Source organism: Anas acuta, chromosome 2, assembly GCF_963932015.1.
Source record: "Anas acuta chromosome 2, bAnaAcu1.1, whole genome shotgun sequence".
Taxonomy (NCBI): domain Eukaryota; kingdom Metazoa; phylum Chordata; class Aves; order Anseriformes; family Anatidae; genus Anas; species Anas acuta.
The window spans coordinates 40,929,401-40,940,415 of record NC_088980.1 but is presented as its reverse complement, the minus strand read 5'-3'; the positions used below and the strand labels follow the sequence as shown (position 1 = coordinate 40,940,415).

Here is an 11,015-nt window from a genome sequence, read left to right as displayed (position 1 = left end):
TTGCAAGGACACTACTGACATTTCCAGGCTTTGCTTATCAAACTATAAGTAACACCAAGGCTATGAGGCTAACTATTAAGCCTTTTGAATCAAAACTCTGGACCATTATGCCTCCTAATTATTAAGACGAAGGGTATGTTTTAAGGGAAAGCATTCTGTTTTATTATGTTATTCAATTTGCCTGTTTCATAGCTCAGCAACAGGGAGAGATCCATTTCCTTTTATGTGCACAGCTATCATAATAAAGCAGTAATTAGCAGTAAGTAGTCCCTGATCAGCTCAGTGGGGTATGTGAAAAAAGAGATGACTCCATCAAGTCCAAACAAGTACATAAAAATGTAGCCTGAACAAACAACGTTCAAACAGACGGGGCTCCACTTTGGGGCTGTCCTTTTTTTTTATTTATTATTATTTTATTTTTTTAATAAATCTTGATTCCTACAGGGCACACTATTTACAACTACATCCAGACCTCTTAAAATTATCCATGATCATACTAGCTAAGAAAGCTACCTCCACAAAGCTTTGATGGTTTAAAGGTTACCTGCAGCAGAAAATCAAATTGCAATGAGATAAAGTGAGGTGAAAGATCTTTTTAGTCATTTCAGTTTCTGTTTTATTTGTCTGTGTGATGGTACAATCTGTCTTTTTGTGGTTGGTACACAAGAGTCTGCATCCAACACTCCAGAGGCCACGATCTCTGCTAGCTAAGGGAAAGGGAAGCATTTCTCTCTGTCACAATATTAATTTCAGGTGTGTAGCTATGTAACAAGGTTGGGGGAGTTTTGCTAGACTGTACTTCAGGTCCACAGTAACACAGCAATATCTAGTCTTCCCAAGTTCCACCCTTGCTTACAACCACCTGAAAAAATATGATCTCCAGAAGAAACTCACTGCATGATTTCCTCCAAATTCACAGTCCTATTGCTAGCTTGCTCTTAGAGGCTGATTCCTTAAATTAATTCATTTTGCATGTAATTTGCAGAAAGTAATGTTGAATTTTATATTCTGCCTTTTATATTGCATGCAATCCAGATTCTCATTCATTGTACTACTACTATTAATTACCACAGGCTAAGAGGTTTGCAGATATTTTTTCCCCACAGCAAATTCCCAAACTCTGTCTTGGTAATAAGCTTTCACATTTTCCCTGTGGTAATAAGCTATTTTACTTGCAGGCTTATTTTACATTAATCTGTTTTGGACTGCATTGTTCTGTACTAGCTCAGCTTCTGAAAGAGTCTTAATCATTCCCTGACTGCATTTTTTCTCATCATTCTCTTTTTCTACCCAGTAAAGACAGCAAATGCAAAAATTATGCTATTTCATATCATCATCCCAACCGTTTATATAAATAATGAGGTTTTAGAGTACTGCTAAGCCTCATGATAGCCCATTAGCAGTCTCTTTCCAGAATGAAATTTACTTACGATATGGCTACTTTATATGTCATTTACTTTAAATTCAGCAAGTCAATCTGTCTCTACTTGCATGGGTCAAAGGCTAACATCTACAAAAATAAAACCTGTTTTTATAAACTATAACACCCATGGGGATGTTTTGTATCTGTGCCATCAAGGCATGAGTTGGCTAAGACATATACTGGTGCTACAACCAAATTCCTTTACTTTTTCTTTGCAATAGACAACCAAAACCCCATCAATATATCAGTCTGAAGTCTAATTTCATAACAAAACCCCCCATCAATGTATCAGTTTGAAGTCTAATTTCATTTCCTTGCTTTCATTCTTCAGATTTGTTTATTGTGTATGCTTTTGTGGGCTTCCTTCCTTCCTTCCTTCCTTCCTTCCTTCCTTCCTTCTAAAACATTCCTTGTTTTTCCATATTTAGCCAGCTTTATTTTTCCATTTTGGCTGAACAACCATGGGTTTCAGGAGTCTTTTCCTTTCTGTCTAAGTATTGTTAAGCCCATATTTGAATAAATACCTCACTTGTCTTATATAAAATTTCAAAACAAAACTGGTTATCATCTACTAATTCTTCGTCTACATATGAAAATTAATAAAGTTAACAAGAAACTTTTTAACTGGCCTAAAGTGCTCACAGAAGAGCCACTGGAGAGCCACCTGCAACTGTGCACTTGGTCAAACCTCCAAGTTCCTATTCGTGTTACATGATCCACTGCCAGAAATCCTGTCAGCCCTGTATTATTGTCTCCTGAATGTCATCTGTATGGAAGAATGTGTGCAAGTCTACAACATTTGCAACGACTTATGATGAAAAATGATGGTGAAAAAGTCAGAATTGTAAATGGAACAAGTAACAAGGGGAAGCTCAGTCATAAACCTTGTACCATCATGCAGTAAGTCACCAAGTCACAACTGTACAGTCCTAACTTGTTAGCAAGCATCCCTTTTGCATAAATGTTTCCGAGTAATTTCTGTGCCAAATGCCTAAGAAGAATCTATTCTCATTCAGAAAAACAAAAACACAGATTGATCAATGGGTTGTTAATGTTGAGTCAATTGCAATATAATTGCAAAACTTTCAGTATAACTTCTTTATTTGAGCAGTCTTAACCATCACATCCACACGCCTCATACTTTCAGTAGTGCCTTTTTTATTCATTTTCTAAATGAACACTATCAGGTTGAGACACGATAGGTTAATTGTTCATATATTTCAACTGTTAGAGACTAACAATTTTTTGTTGATAGCTTGGATTCTGCATAATAAAAAAAGAGAGTCAAAATACCTTTCTTTAGAACCTTTATTTTTAGCTACCAAGAAATGAGCTGGCTAAGGAACATCAGTGAGAATCTTTCTATCTAGCTCAACTAACAAACTCTATTACATAACCCCTATTCCAACGACTTTGAAATCCTTGTGCCATTTTCTCTCCACTATCACAACACCGAGACTGGTATAAGAACCAAGTTGATTTCCTCGGCCTGTTGGAAACTGAACAGGGAGCTGGAAGAGCAGAAACTCTTACCTTCTTTTCAAGGCCAACTGGCACTATTGCTTTTATGCATTCACAATTTCTTTTACTCAAAACTGAACCAGCAGACTCAGAAACCAGACAAGTCTATTTGGAATTGTAATGGTAAATTAAAATAAAAGCAGAGGACACAATTAAACTCTTCTGCTTTAGATGAGATGCTGGTAATCTAGAGCTTAATTATGGTGGTCTTACAATGGGTATTCGGTAAGGCTTTTTACCAGCCAAAATGGGAGAAAACCCCACCAACCTACACTGATACTCAGGGTATCTTCTGCCCAAAGGCGATTTTTAGATCACACCATCATCAGAACTCCTGCCAATATCAAAAGTGGAATATTGCTGATTAGCAGCACTCTCTGATTACAAGAGGCAGTACCTCCCACTCCAGTGTCTGACACAGACTACCAGTGCATGCTGAGCAGTGTTGCAGACAGAATGCCAAAAAAGAGCACTACCTGCCTCACTACAGCAGCTGATAGTTTAGGAGATGAGATGAGGTAAGAGCCTACCAAAACCATGAACGTCCACTTTCTCTTTTCACTACATAAAACTAATATCCATATGCACAGCCAGATGGTACTCCATCTTGACTGCTGAAAAGAACATCATAGGAAACAAATTTAGATAAACAAAAGGAGGAAAATTAAGTAAAGAAAATCCACATTTGAAATTTCATATCCGCATTTAATTTTATAAGCAAGTCAGAGTTCAAAAGAAGTCCATCATTTGGCCCAAAAAATGACAAAGACAGGAGATACAGTAGTCATAAATGCATGTCACTGAAATACAGTATATGTCATCACCTTGATCCTCTTCTCACAAATTAGTACTATTTAGATTAGTTGTTAGAAGTCTCCCCTTTTAGTGAAGAATAAAATCTTCTTTACCACATATAGAATAGTTCTTATATTTATTTTTATTAAAATGAGTAAAAGAAATTCCCTCTTCCTAAAAGAATTACTGATGTAAGTGTTGGGGTGAGTAAAGTTCTTACATATCAAGTCTCCACACTGAGAAAAGATTACCAAATACACCAAGGATGGCAGCATAGAAAATGACTGAATGCCATTTTTCATAACATGCACAGCACAAGTCAAACACTTCCAAAGCACAAAGTTGCATTGGTACCACCAAAGCCAAATGAATTTGTGAGTGCAATACGCCGCTTTGCAGTTTTCCACTCCTGGGCTGTTAGTGGAACATAATTGAGATCAAATTCTGGCTCTGTTTGTTTTAAGTTTAAAGTAGGTGGCAAAATTCCATGGTAACAGGACAGTGCAGTAAAAGCTGCTTCAATAGCTCCTGCAGCCCCCAAAAGATGTCCCGTTGCTCCTTTTGTTGAAGAAACTGCAATGTTACGTGCGTGATCTTTAAAAAGTCTCTTGATCGCTTGATTCTCAGCAGCATCTCCCAGAGGTGTAGAAGTTGCATGTGCATTAACGTATGTTACATCTTCAGGCTTGATTCCAGAATCTTTTATTGCTGCAGACATACACCTAAGGAAAAAAAAAAAATGCTGAATTTCCCATTATATTTTTGTCACATGTATAAACCAAAAGCAAAACTACAGTCTTTGAAAACATTTATCAAATGCGAAAACCTGCACAATCTACTTTACTAGAAATATCAAGAGATGGGTTCATTTACCTAAACTAACCTCTACATTTAGCCACCCTAGAAAGACAGCAGTGGTAAGGTCCACTACAGAATCAGACTTGCTGCTAAAATTGTGCTGATTAAATTCCACCACTAAGAAAAATACAAGTTGAAAGAAAGAAGATATAACAAGCTATCTCTACAGATGACATTAATATATCAAAGACTCTTTTCAATGCAAAATTTGGAAACATTTGTGAGAGAAATAAGTACCTGAAAAGATTACAAAAATCTAAGTTCCGCTTCATTGAAGTTTCTCTGGTGTAGCTGACATTAATGCACCATTCAGTACAATGCTGCAGGAAATCCCCATGGCTTTGTAAGGGAAAGGCAGATTCCCCCGTCTTTACATTTTATTTACCTTTATATGTATAGTATTACAAAATAAGAAAAATTGCTCTATCCAAATAAAATATTTAGAGATGAAGGACAAATTCTGTAGTTGTGAGTTTCTTTTGCATGTTTTTAGAGGTTGGAAGATACCTTCTTCCCTTCCCTTGAGCAGCAAGGAGATAGCCAAATTCCTGCACATTAAAATATTTACCGAGAGTCACGCTGTTCCACTCTGACACCATATCTCTCATTCTGACATCTAATGACCTACGGACTATGACTGCCTCTATAAATAATGCTTTTTTATGAAAACCACAGAGAAATACAGCTCCATATACACTCCACACTGTTTTTTCTCAGTTGTCCTACAAAAAGGAGATGAGTCACACACCCTTCCTTGCACACACATTTTAACTAAGCATCTCTGGACAGATCACTGTCTCTTTTGAAATATATAAAAACTAAGTTAAAAAAAAAATGAAGCTCAAGAAAAAAGGATAGCACAGGCTGCTGGACAAATTTAAACGTCTCCATTACAGCCTTCTATTCTCAAAAGCATACAGCTTAGTTTAGGCTGTAGTCCAGTGATTCTCACTGTCAATACAGAGTAAGCCAACAATCACACAAAAAAAGATTACTGATCAACAGTAAGGGAAGCAAATATGTTAATTTAGTTTAATAAATAAGCTGCAAGGAACATAATTACTTAAGGAGGTAACAGATATCGTGTAGAACATACTTTATATGCACACTTCTGAGTCTCCTTTCCTGCAGGTTCATTCCAACATGTGTGTTAGTCCCTAACTGAAGTAGTTCTTAGAAGATGACAGAAAAATACATCTCCCTGATTTATTTTTTTTTTTTGACGTAGTGAATAAAAGTCCTACAGAAAAGTAAGAGAAGCATATACATTTCATATTTAATTCACACACCACTGCAGTAACCAAATATTGGTATGAAAATTGCATTAAAATGTATTATCTCTTCTCAAGTGTGGAAAGGCTCTACGTTCTGGAGACAGCAAGATTAACTTTCAGCTACTTCCCATTGTGAATTTAATTTATATGCTATTGCAATCATAAAATATACAAAAAGTCTGTTACAAGATATTGCTGTATCATCTCAAGGGTAAACAAAAGTCTGAAAATCTCAGTTAGACACTCCTGAATACTCCCACCTAAGCCTGTAGACCAACCAACTATGAATCAAATAGCTCTGAGGGAGATTTGGTATGTTACGCTTCTTGGAAAATCTATTAATTCAATAAAGTTGGAAACATACCTTTAGGGGAATGTGTAGAAATCTGAACTACTTGCAGAGTGATGTATTGAATTTTGTTATTAAATATTCACATACATTCATGGTAATGCCAACTAGCAGAGAGTCCTGTATCTGCAATAGCATTTGGCCTATACAAAGCTCACAAACAGCACATACACATCTAACTTAACTGATAATTAGCTCAGGGATAAAGATTGGATGAATACCATCTACTTGTGAACTTTTTTTTGTAATGAAATTAACAACGATGAAGCTTTACCATCTTACCAAAGTGTACTAAAGTGTATTTCTGCTATACTCCTCCACCAGCAGTTAGCTGCACCACAGCAAAGTATTTAAACGTGATTGTAGCAGAGACGTATGGCCTAAATATATTCTTCACAAAAAGCCAGAGTCTCTTCTGAACAACAATAGTCACAATTAATGCTAATGACATTTACAGTAATTATTCTAATAAACTGGATTCTCCGAGTGCTCTTATCACTTGGCATTTCCTAAGGAATGCCATTCCCCTTCCGTAACGTAACAAATGTCAGGACCTGCTTTTGCAGTAGGATCTCTCTGTGACAAAGGGTGAGGGAATACCTCAAAAGGCTGTCATACCAAAACAACCTTAAACAAGAGACTAATTTCTGTGAACAGCTATAGGAGCAAACATAAAATATTTTCACACAGAGGAGGTTTTCATAATGCTATCCAAAAAGGCTAATTCTGGCAAGAACTGCCCTTCAGGCCATTACTAAAATCAAAGGAAAACTGGGGCAAGACCTTACCAGGAGCTCTTGGAATACTAATTCAAGACTGAATAGCATTTCTCTAGGAAAAGTATAAAGTAACAGAAACATACGTGCCCATTATAATTAACACATGAAGTAGCCACAGTAATCAGCAGAGGGTTCGTACCTGAACGCACCATCTCCCTCTGGATTAGGTGCTGTTATGTGGCAAGCATCGCCCGACAGTCCATAACCCAGAACTTCTGCGTAGATCCTAGCACCTCTTTGCACAGCGTGTTCATACTCTTCCAAGAGCAGCACAGCAGCACCCTCTCCCATTATAAACCCTTCTCTCTGTGAATCAAACGGCCGACATGCCATTTTAGGGCTTGAGTTAAAACTAGTGCTGAGGGCCCGAGCTCTTGCAAATCCAGCCAAGGACAAAGGACTAATGCAAGCCTCAGTCCCTCCAGCCAACATGACATCAGCGTCCCCAGAGGCAATAAATCGAAAGGAGTCTCCAACAGCATGCGCGCCAGTGGTGCAGGCAGTTGACACAGCGTGATTCGGCCCCTTCAGCTGGTATTTAATGCTGATCTGCCCTGCTGCCATATTGACTAAGATCTTTGGGACAAAGAACGGGCTGACCTTGTTATAACCCTTTGTTTTAAATAAAGAGGCTGTATCAGAAATCTCTTCCAGTGGAACCATTCCCATTCCAATTGCCACACCAGCTGTTAAGCGGTCCTGTTCAGACTGCGGAGACCAGCCAGAGTCCCTTATTGCTAGCTCTGCTGCACCAATGGCCATGACAGTAGCAGAACTCATGGATTTGATCTCCGACTTCGACACAAAGCTCTCTTCTTTGAACTGACCCTCCTCGTCTCCCCGTGGCACACAGGCAGCCACTTTACACGGAATGCCTGCATATTCTTCCCCATCTAGTGACGTGATCCCAGTGTCTCCTTGGAGAAGGCGCTTCCACACAAGCTCAGTCCCCACACCAAGGGGAGACACTAAGCCGATACCTGTAACAACTACTTTCCTTCGACAAGCAGGCAGTGACTTGCTGAAAGCTCTCCTGTGATTTCTTAAATGCAGATTCAAATTCAGACTGCGGAGATGCAGATTTGCAATCTTTAAGAGATCCTGGGAACGCTGCGAGAACATGGTGGAAATCAATCAATTCATGCACATTCCTGTAACTGGGGGGGGCAAAAAGACACAAAAACAACAACAAAGCAGCCAATGTGAGAAACATTCCACATTTGCCAAGTTAACAACCTGCTCTTTACATGAAATACTATTTTCAGCACTGCAGAAAGGCATGCAGTTTCTGTCTGTCATCAGTAACAGTATGTGTTACATCTGTGGGCTGTAAAGCACTCACGGGTAACTCCCCCTAGGGCATTCACCCCCAGCTGACTGGAGATACCAACAATGAGCATGAAGATCTTCATTCTTCTGATGGAGAACTGCAAGTGTATGTCTAGCCCTATCATGTTAAGGATGCCATCATCTTAACCAGGCAGGATGCTCTAGAAAACTAGGTAACAGGAGTCAAGAGTCTTTTCTTGGTGCTGCCACTAGTGCAACTAAGTATCTTGGAGAAGTGTCCTCACCTTCCTATCTCCACCTATGCTTTATCAGCCTTGGGGTATTTACTCGGTCAGTTCTGATGGGTAGGGACAGTACCTCAAGTGTGTTTGAACAGGATTTACACAACATCATCTTGAAAGAGCTGCAAATTGAACCAAAAAAAAGCATTTTGGATTGCAATCTTTTTTCACCTATGTGCAGACTAACATTTCTATATTGTGATGTTTATGATCAAAGAGAAAAAAAAAAAAACTATAAAAATAAGTGATGTACTAAACACTCTCCTGACAGAACAGTTTTTCCAATAACGTGTCTGGCGCTTACATGTTACTCTGAGATCTGGCTTTGAACTGTTTGATTGTTGGCCAGCAGCCACGAAGCACACAGCCTGCAGGTTTCCCAGCTCCCTTGAACATAACACCACGAGACTTCACATATCATGAAATATGTCAAGTGACAGCAGAAATACTTCAGGCAGGCCATCTCTGGCAAGAGGAGCACACCGAGCAGTAAAGCTGTAGTGCTGTGCCACAGACCCTGTCTCTCGTGCCTTGTCTGGCCCCAGTTAGATGAGGAACCGGTCTGATTACACACATCTGGCACATGGGAGCAGGAGGGGGGCCACAGCACAGCTCTGTGCACATCTACAATTACAGGCTTCAATAGGTCTGAATTTGCTGCCGATGCAAATTTTAACTCGGTAGGCATTTTTCAGCCCATTTGATGAGGGAGAAATTAACTTTTTTTTTTTTTCTTCCGGTCTTCTGCAGCTGGGAGAGTCTGTGTGCTTAAAAAAGCAAGAAGTTAAAACACACACAGGAGGGGAAGTTTCCCTGTTTCAGAGCTCTTCTCATCTCTGCCTCCACCAAGGGTGACTGGACCCTTGTAAAAATAATTACTAGAGTTTGTCTTCAGCCAAAACACTGTTTCAGCAGCCACGGGCTCAACAGTTAAAAGTGGTTTTGGCTGTTTTTTGGCAACAGCCACGTGTTTTTTGCCTCATCAAAGGGGCAATGCATCATCCCCAGATATGTGGTGAAATATAAGGAGCATTACTATCAAGTATAAAGCTAAAAATAGTGGTTAGAAATGTACACGGGGGTTTTCAAGGAGCCTGCTTTAAACCATGGTCCCAATGCGTCGTTTTTAACTACATTCAGCCAGTTAGCCTGGGCTGAATAAAGGGAGCAGAGACAGCTGGCAGGGTCACACAGCTGCTATCAGGAGGCACTCAGGCAGCGTGACATAACGAGAACGACTGATTTGACCCCAGCCAGGCCAAATTATCTGCGGCCACGCACAGAGCCCGTGGGCTATGGACACCACAGGGGCTCCTGGGGCCCCCTCAGGCGCCCATGGCCACCCCCGGGCCCCCTCAGGCCTCCCCTGGCAGCGCCGCTAGGGGCCGCCGCTCCCGCCCCCCCCCCTCCCGGCCCGCCGCCCCTACCTCCGCCGGACGCGCTCCGCCCCCCCCCGCCGCCGCCCCGCAGTGGTTGGCTCCGCCTCGTCCTCCCGCCCCGCCGGCCCCGGGCCGTACCACTCGGGGGAGGACAGAGGGGGAGGAGGCGGTGGGGGGGGTTGGAGCACAAGTGCTGTGAGGGGCGGCTGAGGGAGCTGGGGGTGTTTGGACTGGGGAGAGGAGGCTCAGGGGAGACCTCATTGCTCTCTGCGGCTACCTGAAGGGAAGCTGTGGGGAGCTGGGGGTCGGCCTCTTCTCACAGATAACCAGTGATAGGACTAGAGGGAATGGCCTCGAGTTGTGCCAGGGGAGGTTCAGGTTGGAAATGAGGAGACATTTCTGCTCAGAGAGAGCGGTCAGGCACTGGGACGGGTTGCCCAGGGAGTGGTGGAGTCACTGTCCCTGGGGGTGCTCAAGGAAAGGTTGGACGTGGTGCTTGGGGACATGGGTTAGTGGTGACATTGGTGGTAGGGGGGTGGACCAAGTGATCTTGGAGGGCTTTTTCAACCTGAATGCTTCTGTGATTCATCCAGCTTAGTGGAGGTTTCTGACCTGCACTACCTTCCCCAGGCCCTCTCTGAGTCCCCTCCTGCTGTGTGCGCCTCTCAGATCCCTGCCCTTCACCAAGCCCCCAGCCCCAGCTGGAAGAAAGTTTGTTTCTCCACACAGATGCTGAAATGGTGTCAAAAAGGGCAGTAAGAGGTAAACCAAGGCAAGTTGGTAACTGGCTTTATAGGAGTCTCTTGAAAACACGTACAAATAGGCCAACAGCACCAATGCATGTGAAAATAAAGTCTTTAGTTGCTCCTTCTGGATGCTGGAATAGCAGGGCGTGATCTGGGCTGAGACCAAGCTCCAGCTGTGCCTGACAGGAAACGTAGGAAAAAATAAGTTTTTACATATGAAAATAAATGTGGTGCCATACATCAAATACATGAAGTGGAGGAACTGTCGTGGCAGAGCACAATGCGTGTGCCAAAGCCACGTCAACACAGACTTGAGGAAC

At 41.4% G+C, this 11,015-nt stretch overlaps 1 protein-coding gene across 3 annotated transcripts; it reads right to left on the bottom strand.

Annotated features, from left to right (window-relative positions):
• Positions 1-3,628: 3,628 nt before the first annotated feature.
• On the bottom strand, positions 3,629-10,070 carry OXSM (3-oxoacyl-ACP synthase, mitochondrial). 3 transcript variants are annotated; one of them, XM_068674406.1, is made up of 3 exons: positions 9,998-10,070; positions 7,139-8,156; positions 3,629-4,461 (listed from the first exon to the last, which is right to left on the bottom strand). In XM_068674406.1, the coding sequence occupies exons 2-3, from the start codon at positions 8,119-8,121 to the stop codon at positions 4,059-4,061; spliced, it is 1,386 nt and encodes a 461-aa protein (XP_068530507.1). In that variant the 5' UTR covers positions 8,122-8,156; positions 9,998-10,070; the 3' UTR covers positions 3,629-4,058. The 3 variants fall into 3 exon arrangements, with proteins under 3 accessions (XP_068530507.1, XP_068530509.1, XP_068530508.1); XM_068674408.1 differs by lacking the exon at positions 9,998-10,070 and adding an exon at positions 8,647-8,674; XM_068674407.1 differs by lacking the exon at positions 9,998-10,070 and adding an exon at positions 8,574-8,672.
• Between the last annotated feature and the right edge of the window lie 945 nt (positions 10,071-11,015).

Coding starts and splice junctions, on each gene's coding strand:
- OXSM (XM_068674406.1), bottom strand. CDS start 8,121: ATGTTCTCGCAGCGTTCCCAGGATCTCTTAAAGATTGCAAATCTGCAT. Junction 4,462..7,138: donor GAGGGAGATGGTGCGTTCAG/GTACGAACCCTC, acceptor TTTTTTCCTTAG/GTGTATGTCTGCAGCAATAA.